This window comes from Eumetopias jubatus, unplaced genomic scaffold (genome assembly GCF_037043125.1).
Source record: "Eumetopias jubatus isolate StellerSeaLion01/CBP00866 unplaced genomic scaffold, mEumJub1_p1.0 scaffold_11, whole genome shotgun sequence".
In the NCBI taxonomy this organism is placed as follows: Eukaryota; Metazoa; Chordata; class Mammalia; order Carnivora; family Otariidae; genus Eumetopias; species Eumetopias jubatus.
The window spans coordinates 38552068-38571232 of NW_028274817.1; the positions used below are offsets into that span (position 1 = coordinate 38552068).

Below are 19165 nucleotides of genomic sequence, written 5' to 3' on the forward strand. Positions count from 1 at the left end.
CTACCGGACCGTCAAACTGGTAATCTGACAACCAGCTTCAAAATTAAGACAAGAGCAAAAGAATGTTCTCGTTTGTGCCATTTAATAACGCTTCAGAGAGGAAAAATACAACGAAAGGGCCTCTGCTCGGCACATAAAGTAATTTCAACTTGTTACAAAATGGATTATTTGCTGACCTGGTGTCGTTCCTTAATAGATTTTTCCAGGGGCCAGAGCTGCAGGTTTTTCACTAATGGATTCCTCTTCTATCACGGGCCTGAGCCTGTTTTCCAGAGCCACCTCTACCAACATCAAAATCTTCACAAAACGCGTTTCTTACTTGGTCCTCAAGTTGGTGGCCATACTGTCTGCCCTCTCTAAAGGCTAGATCCCAATCTGTGTGGATAATACGATCATCTAGGCGGGTCCCGTTTAGGAACCACATGGCATTTTCGGCATCAAGTCTGTTATAGTACTCTACAAAACAGAAACCCCATGCCTTTTTCTTAATTTTATCCAGGCCCATAAATACATGCTTGATATCACCACATCTACTAAAGAGCTCATATATTTGCTCTTCGGTAGTATGAAAGGAAAGATTCCCCATGTAGAGTGTGGAGCTTTCCTTCAGTAATTTCTCCTGATCATCATTATCCCCATCAAACTGCTGGTCCCAGCACTCGCTCAGCTCCAGGAAGGAATCGCCTTGCAGAATTCTCAGGTCGTTGGACACGGTGCCCAGTGGACACCGTGAGGGCAGCTGTTCGCGATCCATCTTAGCAGCAATGACACCACCAACAAAACCTTAAATTAAATTTAAAAAAAAATTAAAGTTACAGGGAAGGAAACAGAAACACATACCTGTGTATATTTAAGAGGTTTGTGCCCTGATGCACAGACACCATAGCTCTTGACTATGAGGATCATGTCAAGGCAAACGCAAAATGGAAAGTTCCAGGTCCCAGGAACATGGTGATAAAATGCAACTTTGCAAGTCTTCTTGCAAGGGTACCTATGCTGTCTTCGGTTGACTCAGCTCTTACCTACCTAATCTATTACGAAAGAACACATTTAATAACAGAATGCTCTTGGAAAATATGGCATAAAGCAGTAAAATGGATCAAATTTTCATGGAGAATGAGCACTACCATCATTCCTATTGGAGGCCCAGGCATCTGATAAATCAGGTATATATAATCAGGGTCAAAGCACAAATACAGTTGTAGTATACCCTCTCATAACTTAAAATACCAAATTTACCATTCAAGCCTATAATATGGAAATCGATATATTGCACTGTTAGGTTAGACAAAGAGTCCCTATAGGGACACTATCAAGTGTACATGGAGCTCTGTAAAAGAGAAAACTTTCTGGCATCATAAATTTGACCTAAATTAAGATTGGATTTTACTAGCAATAAATCTACTTTTCATCTTAGACTTTAGAAGGCCTTAGATGTAATGACTTGAATATTCCATCTATTTAAAAAACCTCCCCAGAGAATTTTAACTAATGCCCTTTTCCCCCTATACTAAATTTTCCTGCTGCAGTCAGAGGCATTAAAAATGATTCCATCGGTTTTAGCTGCACTTTTCAAAAATAGGCATTAGTTCTACCCCCCCCTCCTGTTTTGCAACAGTTCCCAAATTTTAGTGTGCAAGAAATACCTGCAGAACTAGATGGAAATGCAGACTCTTGCAGCCTGCCCTTCAGAGATTCTGACTCAGTAGCTCTAGAGTGAGATCCAGGAACTCACGTTCAACATCTAACCTGCACCCCTCAGGCCTCCGTGATCCAGATGCAAGTGGTGCAAGGACCACACTTGGAGGAACCCTGCTGAGGACATGCTTTCTCTTAAACACTTAATGAACACTCTTTATTTGCCAGGTGCTATGCAAGGTGCTATGAATCCAACAACAAAAAGACATGGCAGCAGTACAATGTTCAGAAATTATTTGTATCCCCAGCTCTAAGCATGAACAATGATCTGCACACACACACAGTAGACATTGCAATAAATATCTGTCAAATGAATGCATGCATGAGTTCAGAATTGAGGGAAGAAGCCAGACAAGTAAACAAGAAAATACAATATGGCATGATCGACACTGGTGTAGAGATATCCATGGAGGAAAGGGAAGAAGGGAAGGAACATTTACTGGGGATTTACTCTGTGATGGGCACTGTGGGCACTTTGCACTACATTACGCAGGAGGAGGAGAAGCAGTTACCCAGTGTGGGGGCATCAGAGAAGGCTTCTGAGGAGGGGCTGTAATGCACTGACTCTCAATGGACAAGGAGGGTGTGTGTGTGTGTGTGTGTGTGTGTGTGTGTGTGTGTGTGTGTGTTTGGAAGGAGGATGTAGAAATTTTGGGAATGAACCAGACACAGAAAATATGTGCAAGAGCAGAACACAAAGGAAAATTAAATAGAAAACTGAAATAGAAGCCTAAATAAAACCAGGTGCAAACAACAGTGCTGTGCAATTCAAAGCAATGAAAATGGGGGAGCTCTGCCTATTTAGATGTCATTTGAAGAGCAGTAGGAAGCCCACTGCCCAAAAACCATCTTCCTGATGGCCTGTCAATGATGGCTGAAAGTCTGCCACTAGAAACTCATTACTTTGAGTCATTGACAAATTGACCCGTTAAAAAACAAATATCCCTCCCAGACTTCCTTTCCTTTTTTTAAAAAAAAATCTGGTTACTAGATTGGCAGATCAGAGAATGTGATAGCTAGAGTGGATTTCATTTCACCCAGGCATTGGACAAAGTTTCCCATTATTTTCTTGTAAATGAGATGGCAGCGTATAGGCTGGATGCTCCAGCTGTTTGCTGAGATGAGCATATAACTAGTTGAATAAACGGAAGGGCTTGGTGTCAGACCAGAAGGGAAGTTCTAGCAGTGAGCCAAAGACTCTATTCTTGGCTGTGTCTTGTTCAGCTCATTTATAATTTTGGCTTACCACAAACAAGAGCTTTTAAAATGGTCAAAACTGCCTAAGATGGAATGGGCTGCCTGGGGTAGCAGTGAGCACTAGGCACTGAGGATTTCAAGCCAACTTTGGAGAGCCCCTTGCAGAACAGTCAAAGCAGTGGAGAGGCCCCCTTTCCTTCAGTGTTGTGTATGAATCAAGCATGAATTTTGAAGTCAAAAGACTTCAGTTCAAATCTCAGCCTCACCACTTACTAGAAACGTGACCCTGGGCAAAGTGCTTAACCATGCTAGTTTCAATTTCCACATCTGTAAACCGGGGATCAAAATATCTACCTTGCAGCATATGCTGTGACAGTGTCATGTGTAAAAAAAAAAAAAGAAAAGCACCTAGCACAGTGATTAACATGGTGTAGGTGTTCAATAAACGGCAGGTATTAGACAAATTATTCCATTCTGTGATTCAGTGACTCAGAATAAGACATATGAATACCTATCAACTCTTCCAGTGACTTGAGGTAGGAGGGACTTTGAATGGATCTGGGCGGCCTTGGATGATGCTAAATCCAAACTGACAAGGTGATGGATAATACTTAATAAATGTCATTTATTACTTTTAGATTTGACACATGGCAAAGGGACAGAGGGAGAGAGATCTGGAAAGAGCACAGGCTTGGGAGCCCTATTTTATCATTGGGGCATCCCATACTTCATTTTTTCCACTCATTTCTTCATTGGATAAACATTCATGGATCACTGTGCTAGATCCTGGGGAAATAACAAGAGATAAGATATGCTTCTGCCCTCAAGGAGCTCACAGGCTGGGGGCCCAGACAGCTTAGAAGAGAAATAACAACCAACGTGATTATTTTACTTCCAGGAGCACAAAGAAGGCCCAGAGGTAGCACAAAGAAGCGGGGGGGGCGGGGATTTCAGAAGGAAAGAATGGCGGGGGGGGCAACTTTCTAGAGGACATGACCCCCAAGTCTTTTTTTTTTTTTTTTTAATGATCACATTGTATTTATGTTTCAAGTAAGCAATTCAGATGTCTGGTACAAAGTACAAAAGGTGCAAAAGGATGCAAAATGGAAGTGGCAAGCTGGTCTCCCACCTCTGCCCTAGCCACACAGTTCTCTGCAGAGGCAAATTACTGTTCCTAGTTTGTGTAACTCTCCTGACCTACTCCAAGCTCAATTTTGAAAGTTGAGTAAGAGTTTGGCGGGAGGACAAGGAGTCATTCTAGGCAGAGAGAACAGTGTGTCCAAAGGCATGGAGGCATTGTGGGGTGCTTGGTTTGCTATTCTCTGGGCACACGAGGATAAGGAAAGCATTATAGGTCATCAGGAGGAGATAAGACTGGACGGGTAGGCAGGGCCAGGTTGTGAAAGCCCTTGTAAGGCATAAAGAGCAGCTTGGACTCTACCAGTAAACAGTGGGGAGTCATATAAGGCTTGAAGCAGAGAGGAGTGATGTGATGTGATTCGCATTACAGAAAACTTATTCTAGCCCCCAATGTGGAGAACAGATTAAAAGGGGGAGTAGGCCAAGAGGCAGGAGACTAGTTGAGAAGCTATTTAAATAGTTTAAAGAAAGAGGATGGAGAATCTGGACTAGTATGCTGTAGTAATATAAAGAAAAGACATATCAGGGGCGCCTGGGTGGCTCAGTCGGTGAAACATCTGCCTTCAGGCCCAGGTCATGATCCCAGGGGCCTGGGATCCAGCCCTGCTTCAAGCAACCTGCTCAGCAGGGAGCCTGCTTCTCCCTCTCTTCCCTGCTCATGCTCTCTCTCACTATCTCTCTCTCTCTCTCTCTCTCTCTCTCTCAAATAAATAATCTTAAAAAAAAAAGAAAGAAAAGACATACCAGAGACTTAGAAGACAGACTTAAAAGTCTTGGCAACTGCTTGAATAAAGAGTCTAGGGTGACTCCCAAGTTTCAGGCCTGGACAACTGTGTGGATAGAGGTCTGCATCACCAAGATGGTGGTAGTGGGGTAGAGAGAGGATAGGGGGCAGATTTGAGTAAGGAAGATGAATTTGTGACACACGGAGCTTGGGTCTGAGGTACCTGCGGGACATACACGTCCCCACATGTTTAGTCACAATTGAATATTCAGGTTTGGAGCTCACAAGAGAGGTCTGAGGCTATAACTATGGAGTAGGGAGTCATCAGCACAGTAGATAAAACCATAGGGATGGATAAGATGATCGGGGGAAAGGTATAGAATGACAAAAATCCTGGCAAAGACCAACATTTAAGGGGTGGCAGAGGAAAAGTCCACAAAGAGGCACAGGAAGGAGTAACCAAGAGGAATGAGGAGAATCAGGAGAGGAACAGCATGACCAAAGCCAAGGAGTAGGCACTTTCAAGAGAGGCATGAGGACAGAAGTGGAGTGAGGGCAATCCTTTGTTATCTGCAGCAGAGAGAGTCCCAGAAAAATCAAGACTTCAGATTGTTCATTAGGTTTAGCAATCAGGATGTCATTGGTTTCCTTAACAAGAGCAGTTAACAGTGGTGTTCTGGGGTCAGAAAAGCCAGACTGGGTGGGGGAAAGGGCGGGCTGAGTTTTGAATGGGAGGTGAGGAAATGAAGACAGCAAGTGTAGACTGCTCAGTTTTGATAAAGCTTCCTTGACGATGGAAGGCAAGCAATAGGGTGAGTGCCAGTTGGGAACTTAGTCAAAGAAGAGTTTTGTTTGTTTGTTTAATGGGAGTCAAGCAGATCTAAATGCTGATGGGAAGCAGCCAATAAAAGAGAGAGAGAGAGAGGTTGAGGATATAGATGGGAAAGGGGATAAGCAATGGAGAAAAGTCCCCAAGAGGTAGGAGAGAACGGGCTCCAAAGCATAAATAGATGGATTAGCCTTGAACTGGACAAGCTATGTCTATTCCTGTAAGACAAAACAACAACAACCAACAACAACCCAAAAAAGGAGATTGGGAGCTATGTGGCAGGGCGGGGTAAGGGCAGGAAAATGAAAGTGAGCATCTGATGGCCTTGATTCGCGTAATGGAATACATGATGAGGTTATCTGCTGAAAACAAAGTAGATCATGGGAATGGGTTGGTGAAGTGGATTGGAGGTGAAGATGATTGAAAGAATAAAGTCTGTAGATGAGTCATTAAAATCACTCAGGATGGTAGCCAGAGTTAGGGAGACCATAAGTGAGGTGCTGACATCTTCACTAAGTGAGAGACCTGGAGGGCAGTAGACAACAGGAAGTATGGGAAGAGGGTAGCCATACTATCTCCTGGCCCCACGGGGTCAGAGAGAACAGAGACCCTCAACCACTGAAACTTTGGAGAGGTCGCTTAGTAGATCTTAGGTACTGTAACTGACCCAAAGTAGGTGCTCAGTACATGTGAAGAGATGACCTCCTGTTGGCTTAAGCCAATAGAATCATAAAATCATATTAGAGGATCATAGGAAGGAAGGGTCCTAATGTACTCAACACAGGTCAAACCACACAGGAAGCAGTATGTCCATTTCCAGGTGCCTGATTTTACATCTGGGTCAGGAAACCACTGCAGACTGAGGGCACCTGGGTGGCTCAGTCAGTTTAAGTGATTGGCTCTTGGTTTCAGCTCAGGTCATTATCTCAGGGTCATGAGATCAAGGCCCATGTCAGGTTCCACGCTCAGAGAGGAGTCTCCTTGAGATTCTCTCTCCCTCTCCCACTCCCCCTCCCCCTCCCCCTCAACCCCCACCCCCCCCACGCTCTCACTCTCTCAAAAATAAATAATTAAATCCTTAAAAAAAATATTGGGGCTGGGTGGCTCAGTCGGTGAAAGCGTCTGCCTTCAGCTCAGGTCATGATCCCAGGGTCCTGGGCTGGAGCCCCACATTGGGCTCCCTGCTTGGCGAGGAGCCTGCCTCTCCCTCTCCCTCTGCTGCTCCCCCTGCTTGTGCTCTCTCACTCTCGCTCTCTCAAATAAATAAATACATAAAATCTTTTTTAAAAAGGAAGGAAAGAAACCACTGCAGACTGATTGGGAACTGGACATGTTTAGTCTCACAAAGAGATGTTTAAAAGACGACAGGACAGCCGTCATGAAACATTGGAAGGATTCTTTCTGCTCCATATGGTAAAAGTAAGATTAATGGATAGAAGTCACAAAGGGAAGATTGCAAGTCCTTTTCAGTACAGTTTTTCATTTATCCAATCATGAAATGTGAACTTATCCAGTGTATTTGAGTGGAGGCTGGGCAAACACCTACCTGTAACGGGAGTTAGAAAGGCCACAGTTAGAGAAAAGGGAGAGAAGATGGAAAAGCAATCCAGTCATTGTGCGCCACAGACCGTCAAGTTGATTTGTAGACACTGAGAGACTATTTCCTACTTTAGAAAGTAGAGCTTGGCTAGAATAGAAGGCCCTCCCTGACTTGTGCTATTGGGGAAGAATGAGTCAGAGACTCTAAAAATAGAAGAAAAACTTGAAGAATGGCTCAGAATGATCACGATCAAAATCCTGGGGGTGGGGGGAAGAGTAGGTGGCAAGGTAAGGCAAATAACCTTCCAGGAAACAAATTTTACTGGCCTTCTGGAATTGGCAGGAGGGTCCCGTGAAGAGCCTTTCCAATAGCTGCCTTAAACCAATGCTTGGTATTATTTCAACTATGCAGAAGAAGTAAGCCAGGCTGTTTCCTGCTACAGATGAAGGCAGCAGCTCTGAGAAAGGAAATTAGAAAGAGCTGGGACATCAGGGTTACATGCTTTACCTTTATACAACTGTTCCTAGTGGAAGAGAGCTGGGAGCAGCTGTTGAGGCCTGGAATCCCATGGCCAGAGATCTAGCTTGTGCCAAGAGAAACTAATGCCTGATTAAGGTTGCTTAGAGCTCAGAGTGGCAGAAGATGCTCATATGTCTTTAATACCTGTATTTCAAAGAGCAGCTGAAGGGCACTTGGGTGGCGTGGTCAGTTAAGCGACCGACTCTTGGTTTCGGCTCAGGTCCTGATCTCAGGGTCGAGGGATCAAGCCCCACGTCTGGCTCTGTGCTCAGCATGGAGTCTAAATCTCTCTCCCTCTCCCTCTGCCCCTCCCTTCTAGGCTCACTTTCTCTCAAATACATCAATCTTTAAAAAAAGAAAAATAAAGGGGCACCTGGGTGGCTCAGTTGGTTAGGCAACTGCCTTCGGCTTGGGTCATGATCCTGGAGTCCCGGGATCGAGTCCCACATCGGGCTCCCTGCTCAGCAGGGAGTCTCCGTCTCCCTCTGACCCTTCTCCCTCTCATGCTCTCTGTCTCTCATTCTCTCTCACACAAATAAATAAAAAATCTTAAAAAAATAAATAAAAAAGAAAGATAAAGAGCAGTTGAGCATATGCTGAATCAGACAGGCAGACCCAAAGCAAGATAATGGCCTGGGGCCACCTACAGGAGAAAAGAGAGTCATAAAGTGGCTGTTCAGTGTAGCAGCTGGTCCTGATTAAGTTAAGAAAGGGGTATTAATGACGTTTGATCATTTTGTTTATCGTTTGCACTCTGTGGCCTTGCAATTCAGTGTTGCCCTGGGCCCCAACAGGAGCGGCATCACCTGGCAGCCTGTTAGGAAAGCAGGAAGTTCAGGGCTCCTCCCCAGGCCTGCTGAAGAGAAATCTGCATCGCTCCCATCCAATGATTGGTTTGCACAGTTAACAGTTTGAGAAGCACTTCTCCCTACCTGGGTTCTTAGTTGAACTTTTGCCTTGCAAAACACTTTCCCTTCCTCCCTTCCTTCACCTCTCTTGGTTGCTCCATTCTTTGTTTCCTTTGTGAGCTAACCAACAACTCTAACCATGGCTGATAGCCCTCGATGTTCCGTGCTCCATCGATGTACCTCCTGATAAGGGAAAGAAAAAAGTCTGGCCGGGTACATATGATAAAAGCCTGGGTTTGGGGAGTGGGAAACGACTGACCTGCTCCCCAACGGTACCGGTACCTAGTAACCTTCATCAAGCTCACTGACCTTCCCGAGCCTCAGTCTCCTGGTAAAGTATAAATAACCAGTGTAAAATAACACTGGTCATCACAGTGTTTACTTCGGAGTGCTTATGTGAGGATCCTCACACAGGAGGAGCCCAGGTTATGGTAGTCATGATTACTGAAAACCGTCAGTTTTGAAGCGAAATTAGAAAAAACTAGTGTTGTGACACCCGGCAGCCTCACAAAGTCGTCAGAAATGGCCCTAGAGAACCTCCATGAAAGCCTCATCTGCCTCATCCAACTCGACTTCCTTGACTCCAACTCCAGCCATCGGTCCAGGCTGAAGCATGTCTTATTCCCTTGGATCGTCTTCCTGCTTTGGCTGAATGACCAAGATTTTCAACCTTTTCCTTGCAAACGGCCCATACTTCTAGTACATTAAAGTGTGTGTGTGTGTGTGTGTGTGTGTGTGTGTGTGTGTGTGTTTATAGTGTTGGGTTAGCCTGGAAATGTAACTACCATTTATAACAATATTTTCTTCTCTCCTTTTTAAATTTTATTTATCTGAGAGAGAGAGGGAGGGAGAGTACAGAGGGAGAGGGAGAAGTAGACTCCCTGCCGAGCAGAGAGCCCAACATGGGGCTCGATTCCAGGACCCTGAGATCAGGACCCGAACCGAAGGCAGGTGCCCAACCGACTGAGCCACCCAGGCGCCCCGATAATATTTTCTTCTATGGGAAAATGCATGCCACCTTGCAAACAATTGACTTCAGAATGAACTTTGAGATCTCAGCCTCTGTAGGAGTTGGAGTCTGCCTTTAGGTCAATATATGGAGTGGGGACAAAGGACTAGATAAACCAAGTCCAGAATTCCAGAGGTGGCTGGAAGGTAAATGAGAATGCCCCAAGGAGTGGAAGGTAGGGCTAAGAGATCAATCTGAGTGCACAGTATCGGGATTCAGAAAGCTAATACAGAAAGAGAGATACACGTCGGGAAGGATATTAAAAACCAGCAACAACAACACAAACCATTTTTCTACTATATTAGGTCAGGGGCCCCTAATCAGTAGCTTGAGATCTACAAACGAAGTCAAAGCCTTACAAGTTACCTCTGCAAGATAGTTACCCTCCTGCCCTGCTCTCCGTGATGTGCCTGGGTTCTCAGCTCAGAGAGGAAGACAGAAAACAACATCCAAGGCTCCCCCACAACTCTCCTCACCCCCACACCCTGACAGGCAGCCCCCAGGTTCATTCAGCCTCCTTCTACCCTTAACCTCCCTCTTGCCAGAGGAGATCAAAAGTTTCAGGAAAGTACAACACAGCTTTTCCTCACAAAAAGGCAAAGGAGTCCTGGATTGGGTAAAATGAGATGACTGCTAAAAACAGTCTCCCCAGGCTGGAGGGGCAGAAAACTAGTTCACAAAGGACCATGGAAAAAGCAAAGGACTTGGGGTGCCTGGGTGGCTCAGGCGGTTAAGTGTCTGACTCTTGATTTGGTTCAGGTCATCATCTCAGGGTAGTGAGATCGAGACACCCCTTGGGCTCCCAGCTCAGTGGGGAGCCTGCTTCCTCCTTCTCCCTCTGCCACCCCCTTCCCTCTGGCACATGCTCTCTCTTTCTCTCCGTCTCTCTCAAATAAATCAATAAATAACTCTTTTAAAAAAAGAAAAAGCAAAGGACTTTTGTGCCTTCTTACTGAAGTCTTCACTAAGAAGATTGATTATATCTGGGGCACTCTGGGTTAACAGGGCAGCAAGCTAGCAATCTCCAATATCCACCAGTTATAAATGCCCATTAGAATACCCATGAAGCTCTGCAAAAACCAGAAGAGTTGCCCTGGCTAGGGAAACTGGAGAAAAAGTGACCGCCAGCTGCTGGTGAGGAAGGAGCTGCTCTTGGCTTTTGTGGAAAGATGGGGTTGGAGTGAGGAGCATACTTGTGGCCTGTGTACACCCTGCCCTCTGATCCAGAAAAATGAGCGTGCCTAGAAAAGATGGGGAAGGCTTTCGATTCACTTCTACCAGCTGTCTTCAGCAATACAGGGGCTGTACTAATCAGAAAACCAGAGACTATCTCTTTACTACACAGAAAATATTTTCTGAGGCAACCAGGAGGCAACCACTTCTACCATCAGCTCCACTATGTTCTATATGCTTCTGGAGACTACAACATGAGCACACCACGTGGCTGGTGATGGTGGCAGTGGTGGTTGGGCCAGTGGTTGGGTTTTTTTTAAGATTTTATTTATTTATTTGAGAGAGAAAGCACAAGTGGGGGAGGCAGAGGGAGAGAGAGAAGCAGACTCCCCGCTGAGCAGGGAGCCTGATGCGGGGTTCTATCCCAGGACTCCGGGATCATGACCTGAGTCGAAGGCAGACGCTTCACTGACTAAACCACCCACGTGCCCCGAGCTGGTGGTTGTTATGAGGAAAAGCTTCCAAGGAAAAGCTCCGAACATAAGCATGCTTGGAGACATCATATCTGACAGAATGTAACTGGACAAACTGCGGAGTCAGACAACCCAGAAGATCAGAGACAGAAGATTCCATCTCAGTCCAGTAGAACCCCAAAATAATAAAACCACTACCAACAACACTATCAACCCCCACCATGTACGGTGCACTTATTAGGTGCCTGGCACCATCTTTAGTACTCTACGTGCATTATCTCATTTATTCCTCATAGTGAACACAAAGTTGTCATTCAAATTTGTTTGAAAGGGTCAGGTAATAATGATATCTACTATTTATTCCTATGTGCTAGGCACTAAGTATTTTATTTTATTTTTTTAAGATTTTATTTATTTATTTGACAGAGAGAGAGACAGCAAGAGAGGGAACACAAGCAGGGGGAGTGGGAGAGGGAGAAGTAGACTCCCCACTGAGCAGGGAGCCCGATGCGGGGCTCGATCCCAAGACCCCGGGATGCTGACCTGAGCTGAAGGCAGACACTTAACGACTGAGCCACCCAGGCGCCCCATAGGCACTAAGTATTTTATTTTATTTTATTTTTTATTTTATTTTTTAAAGATTTTATGTATTTATTTGTCAGAGAGAGACAGAGCACAAGCAGGGAGAGAGGCAGGCAGAGGGAGAAGCAGGCTCCCCACTGGAGCAAGGAGCCCGATGCGGGACTCGATCCCAGGACCCTGGGATCACGACCCGAGCCGAAAGCAGACGCCCAACTGACCGAGCCACCCAGGCGTCCCTTATTTTATTTGTTTTTAAAGATTTTATTTATTTATTTGACAGAGAGAGATCTAGCGAGAGAGGGAACACAAGCAGGAGGAGCGGGAGAGGCAGAAGCAGCCTTCCCGTGGAGCAGGGAGCCCTACGCAGGGCTCGATCCCAGGACCCTGGGATCATGACCTGAGCCAAAGGCAGACGCTTAACGACTGAGCCACCCAGGCGCCCCGGCACTAAGTATTTTGAATCTACTATCACATTAGGCAAACGCTTACTAGGCACTAGAAAATGGGCTCAGCCTTCCCGATTCATCTTGAAGGCTCAATTCAGGCATCACCTCTTCCAGGAAGCCTTCCTTGACCTTTCCAATCTGGCTTAGGTATGCCCACCCTGTGTTCCTTCAATCACCACCCTGTGCTTTCATCTATCACACCTTTTATCTCATAACTCTCTCTCTCTCCCTCACTTCCTCTCTCCCTCTATCTCTCTCTCAAAGCTCCAGAAGAAAACACTGTAGATATTAGGATGCAATAATATATGACCTCCATGAAATAGTTCTATAAAGAGGGAGGCTAAGATAAAAGTTGTTCTCAGCTTGCAGAATTGTGGCTGAGTTCTGAGGCTTCTTTTTTCATACCATCCTGCACCAACAGTTTTTTAAAATAATCTTGTATTACTTTAATAACACAAGTATTTAACTTATATAAGTACAATGTACTAATTTTTTGGCAAACGATAACACTAGAAAGTCCCTCTCCTTACTCCTCTCCCCCCACACCTAATCCCACCCCCTTCCTTAGAGATCACCACTGTCAACAGTTTAGCTAGAATCCTTCCACAGGGGGATATATTTTAATTTCAGCAAGAGAAAAAAATGTGTCTATTTTGCATAGAGCAAATCCCAGTTGTAATAGAGGGATGGAAAACCAAGCTATAGTAAAATAAATCAGTATTTGAAGAATATCTAGAAAAACTAGAGATTCTTGAGTACCAGGGCTTTATATTACTACTACTTTTTTAAAATTATTAAAATGGGTTACCATTTATTGAGCTCTATGCAGAAGAGTAAAGTGGCCCTCAAGTGAGATTAAGAAACCTGATATAATGGGGCACCTGGGTGGCTCAGTCAGTTAAGTGTCTGCCTTCAGCTCAGGTCATGATCCCAGGGTCCTGGGACCGACCCCTGCGTCAGGCTCTCTGCTCAGCAGGAGAGTCTGCTTCTCCCACTCACTCTCCCTCTGCTGTCCCTCTCAAATAAACAAAATCTTTTTTAAAAAAAACTAAAAAGAAACCTGATACAAGTACCCATTCACATACCCTTCTATATAAATCCTCAGTCATATACAACCATATTCCAACATCCCCTACACGCATGCGCACGCACAATATCAACAATAGGCAAAGCTCCAGCATCTTACTTTTGTTTTCTTAACTCTATCCCATTCACATCAGTTCTTAGTTCATCTTTTCTTGACACTTGCATATAAATTTGCACCTCGTCCTTTTTGATTATAAAAAACTAAAAGTAAGAAGGGAGGGACATTGAGTTCATCAGGTCCAGCTCCCTATCTGCAAACAGAGGTGTCTATTTGAGACCTCTAACTATCTAACTTCTACTTGATGATCCTTAAGGACACTTTAAAAGTTCCCCCACTTGCTCATCTCCATATTTTATTTCCTCTTGGTCAATCAACAAATATTTATTGAGCATCAACCATGCCCAAGCACTGTGCTAAGAAAGTTTGTGGTTGGGAAAATAATAGCTCCTAAACCTGGCTGCCTATAAAAATCAGCCGGGGTGAGGAGGGGCACCTGGGTGGCTCACTCGGCTAAGCGTCATACTCTTTTTTTTTTTTTTTTGAGGTGAATTTTTTTTTTATTATTATTATGTTGTTAGCCACTCTATAGTACATAATTAGTCCTTGATGCAGTGTTCAATGATTCATTAGTTAAGTATAACACCCAGTGCTCATCACAGCGCGTGTACTCCTCAATACCCGATTTTAGCTCAGGTCACAATCTCAGGGTTGTAAGATCAAGCCCCGTCACAGGCTCTGCTCTGGGCTTGAAGCCTGCTTAAGATTCTCTCTCTCCCTCTCCCTCTCCCTCTGCCCCTCCCCACCCCCTCTCTCTAAAAACAAAAACAAAAACATCTGGGGACCTATTAAAACTATAAACCCCTGGTCCCCACTCCAGACCTACTAAATCTGAATCCTTGTGGTTGGGATCTGCAATGGGCTATACTATATCCTCCCCCCAATCCAGTATGTTGAAGTCCTAACCCCCCAGGACCTCAGAATCTGACCATATTTGGAGATGGGGGTCTTTGAAGAGGTAATTAAGTGAAAATGAGTTCATTAAGGTGAGCCCTAATCCAGTATGACTGATGTCCTTACAAGACAAGGAAATTTGGATTACGGACACAGACAGAGGAAAGACCATGCAAAGACACAGAGAGAAGGTGTCCACGTACAAGGCAAGGAGAGAGGCCTCACAACGCCTTGATCTCGGACTTCTAGCCTCTGGAACTGTGAGAAAATACATTTCTGTCATTCTCTTCCACTTGCCAGCTGTGTAACCTTGGAAAATTAATTCCATTTCTCTCAGAGCTATAAAACAAGGCTACCTCATAGGCTTGCTATGAGGGATAAATGGGAAATGGCTGTAAAGACCCAGCACAGTAGCTCACATGTAGTCAAGGCTCATTCATGCTAGCTATTGTTTTACTATTACAAGGTGGTTGGTCTAGAGCAAGGATTCTTCAAAATTCAGAGGATAAATAAACTTCAGTGGAAAATGTTACATCTCCGTTTTCAGCAACCGTTAACTGAAATTCAGATTTCCTGCAATTACAGATGCAGAGAACAGACCGCGGTAGTATTAGCACCTGTGACTTTGTCGCTGGTGGCAATCACAGTTTTAGGTCACGTTACTGTTCTTACAGTATTGTATTGTTCTTCAATACTTGTTACACTCATTACTTGGAAGTTACCATGGTTATCATAGCTGCATCTAGATCTTGGCATTTACTACATGGATAACAAGCACTTTTATAACTATATCACAACTTCCTGTTTTTGGTCTTTGGATAATGGCATAACAATGTAAGATTTCATTCATTCATTTATTTATTTGAGAAAGAGAGAGCCCTAGCAGGGGGAGTGGCAGAGGTAGAAGCAGACTCCCGGCTGAGCAGGGAGCCTGATGCAGGGCTCGATCCCAGGACTCGGGATCATGACCTGAGCCGAAGGCAGATGCTTAACCGACTGAACCACCCAGGCGCCCTGGATAATGGCATAATTATGTGATTGATTTCCTTTGTAATCCTACATATTCTATTTTATGTATCTAAAGACATTGTTCTGAGAAGGGGTCCACAGGCTTCACTATACCATCAAGGTTGTCCTTGGCACAAATAAGTTTAAGAATCCCTGATCCAGGTTTTAAAACCCTTGCTGGCTATAACAATCTACAAATCTGTGATGAACAATTGTGAAAAGTTTCAGGAAGGGTAATCTGCTTTCTCAGCGAAGAAAGGTGAACAAAATTGAATTTCGAGGGTAGGGAAACGGGATTGCCTGAAAATCACTGTTTGTGTGCCTTACCTTGAACCTAGCTAGACTGCAAATGCCTAGATATGCTGCATAACCTCTCTGTGCCTCAGTTTCCCCGTCCCTTAAGTGAGGATGTTAGTATCTAATTCGCAGGATCGTTGTGATAAATGAAACTGGATGGTGCCACGTAAAGCACTTAGCAAGGTGGCTGGCACATAGGAGGTGATCAAAAATTCAGCTATTAGAGTATTAATTATTATACCAGATTTGCCAGTATCCTTCCTGGCTTTCCACAGTACAAATACAAATCTTTAAATATGTTAGTAAATCGTTGATGGCAACCTTTTTTTTTTTTGAGGGTGCAATCTTCTTAAAAACAGCTGTCATACTTTGTAAATGTTTGATAAACCCATCATTACAAAGTCACCTAATTATTAAAGGCACAAGCTTCCAAGTCAGAAAGCTGTGGTGGGTTCAAATTCGAATGTCTGCCCTATGACGTATGTGACCTGAGAGCTTTTTTACCTTTCCCAAGCCCATTTCATCACCGGGAATTTAGTACCTGTTTCACAGGGTTGTCATGAGGCTTAAATGAAATAATATATGTAAAGTGCCTGGCATGGGATGCCTGGGTGGCTCAGTCCCTTGAGCGTCTGCCTTCGGCTCAGGTCATGATCCCAGGGTCATGAGAAGGAGCCCTGCGTGGGGCAGGTTCCTTGCTCAGCGGGGAGCCTGCTTCCGCCTCTGCCTGCCGCTCCCCCTGCTTGTGCACTCTCTCTCTCTCTCCGACAAATAAATAAATACAACCTTTAAAAAAAAGGAAATAGAAAAAGCTTTAAAAAGTAAATAAATAAAGTGCCTGGCACATAGCAGAGACTAAATAAATGATACCTATCCCTTTTTAAAAATATTTTATTTATTTATTTATCTGAGAGAGAGAGAGAGTGCAAGCAGGGGGGGAGCCGAGGGAGAGAAGCAGCAGAGGGGGAGGAAGAGGAGAGGGGGAGGGAGAGGGAAAGAATCTCAAGGAGACTCTGCGCTGAGCTCGGAGCCCGCCCCCACGGGGCTCCTTCTCATGACCCTGAGATCATGACCTGAGCTGAAACCAAGAATCAGACACTTAACCCTTAACCCACTGAGCCACCCAGGCACCCCCTATCCTTTTTAACAGTTGCCAAATGCATGGCCAACTTGTGAAGTGAGAGGACCCCCGTCACGTCTCACGAACCCCTCTAAGACCTGGTCCCTCATCCCTTTCCAGCCTAACCTCTCAGTATTCCATCTCTCATCTTGTTCTCCCAGGACACCGACCTGCTTTGTAATCCACACCCGCCCGCCCCCCAGCATACCTGCTGCCCTCACCGGTCCTCCCCTGCCCCTGTTCTCTGCTCTCTCCACCTAGATTGCCCCTCCCTCCTTCCAGAGCTGACACCTTCTCCATGCTCCCATGGCACTTGGTCCCACAAAACACCAGGCCTCCATCATCACTGCCCATTTGTACTGTTTTTGTCTGTTGATGTATCTGTTTTGCCAGCGAGGCCATGAGTTCTTTGAGGGCCTGGGCTGTGTCTTATTTACCTGGGAATCTGCACTAACACCATGCCAGGCATAGGCCAAGTGCAGAGCAAGTGACTCTTGAATGATCCCATCTGAGAACGAGATGTCCTTTGTCTTCCCTTTCTGCTCCACCCAGAAATCCACCACCAGCTCCGAGTAGAAGTGCCCCCCACCTCTGCTCTCTGGGTTTACACAAGAGCATTTTGTAGCTTGGGGTGTCTCCATCGAACACAGTATCTGTGAGCAAAGGGAGGCCTCCCAGAGAGGAGCCAAGGGGGTCCTGCCCAGTCAGCCCTCCCATGGAGGTATACTGTGTGTCAATACAAGCTGGACCTGTATGCAAACACACGGTAGATTTCGGACCCTCTCTCTGAACTATCCAGATTTTTCTATATCTAAGTTATATTTGCTCTTGACCAGCCTGGATATAGTATGCAAAGCTGCACTGAATTATTAACAACACTGCTCGAGAGCAAGGACTACAACAAGGGAAATGTCAAGGGGACAAAATCTTGAGTTTAATGGTGCCAAATGCCAAGAAGGAAATACTTCCACCAGGGCCTCGTCCCAAGGTTATGCACCAAGATAAGAGGACTCAGGCAAATAGAGAAGCAAAAGGCCCCAGCAGTTCTCAAAACACAACTTAGGTAAACATTTATGGAGCTAATACATTTTGTTATAATGTTTAACATAAAATAATTATAAACAAGAGGGAAAATCATAAACACCGTAATTAAAAAACAATTCAGTAGGCTATAAGTCTGCACAATGCATATGAAATTTCATATTCTACTATACCTCCTCTGGCTTTTACCCAAGAACATTAAAAAAAAAAAAGACAGGGAAGAAGAAGAAAAGGGGGGAGGCGATTAACGCATCTAAACTGTGAGAGCATAAGGACCGTGCTCTCAGTTCTGCAGGTCTGGTCAGTGACCTCCAAAAGCCTCTTTATTTCTGATCCTGGGATCTTGTCGGGAGCTAGGGATACAGCTAGTTTCTGGTTTTCTGGCCTCTACAGCAGAGAGAGCACTGCCCTTCCTTCTTCCCTCGGTCCTTCCATTTCCGCAAGTCGTAGGGCCCCCACACAAGACCCACAGGGCCCTGGGAAACGGGAGTTATTTGGCTGCCCTTTGCTCCTAGTCACAGGGCTGCTGCTTGTGGTACCCAGAAGGAATTTCAAATGTATGGAAAGCCCAATCTGCAGGGACTCAGGCAAGTGAAGCTCCCCGAGAAAGAGGGTGGCTCTGGCCCTGACTGGCGTCCAGGTGTTCAGGTCGGGCATGGGGGCCCCCTTTTCGCGTAATGGATCTGCCTCCGTTTTCCTCCCGCTCACAGAACCAGTGCAGTGTGGATTCCACTAGGAGGCACCTCTGTGGTCTCCCAGGGATTGAACTCCGTGACCGAGGCAGGGAATGTTCCAGGGTTGAAACACAAGATGGCAGTATACGCTACTCTATTGCGAGGGCCCCGGGCTTGTGGGGGAAAAAAAAAAAGCGTGCCGGAGGGGGGTGGGGAGCGCGGACTGAAACTGAAATCCATTTGAGTTTTATGTGAAAACTGAACATCATGAATATTTGGAATTTTTTTTCAGGAGCCAATAATTATTGAATCCTCCCCATTTCAGAGTATTCCAATTCCCCGAGTCTTGAGCCACCCTGAAAGCCTACACTTGCCCACCCAGCCCTTGCCCACATCTCGTAAAGCCCGCGGGGGTATGACCCGAGGAACCAGCCTGCCTTGCTCTCCACGGATTTGACCTTTCACCTTTCCTCGGCCCCAGAATCATCCTCTCCTCGGAGTCAAGAACCCCTCCGCTCGCAGTTTCACGCCACCCCCAGTGCCCATGAGCATTTCCTCACCACAGCTCTGGAAAGGGTGAGGACAGAGACGAACTAAGGTGGCAGGCGGGGATCGGAAAAAGGGGGGCGGCAAGCTTGGGAAAGTAGGGGAAGATAAGTGAAGTGAAGAGAAAGGGACAGACCTGAGCAGAGAGCGGGGGTGCTGAGGCGAAGGACGCGCGGGGGGGAATCGAATGAGGGAAATGAAAG

General features: G+C 45.4%; 1 protein-coding gene across 1 annotated transcript; it reads right to left on the bottom strand.

Moving 5' to 3' along the window:
- Window positions 1-229: 229 nt before the first annotated feature.
- On the bottom strand, window positions 230-754 carry NCBP2L (nuclear cap binding protein subunit 2 like). The gene has a single exon (XM_028089759.1). It carries the CDS (start codon window positions 752-754, stop codon window positions 230-232), a length of 525 nt encoding a protein of 174 aa, XP_027945560.1.
- Window positions 755-19165: the final 18411 nt, after the last annotated feature.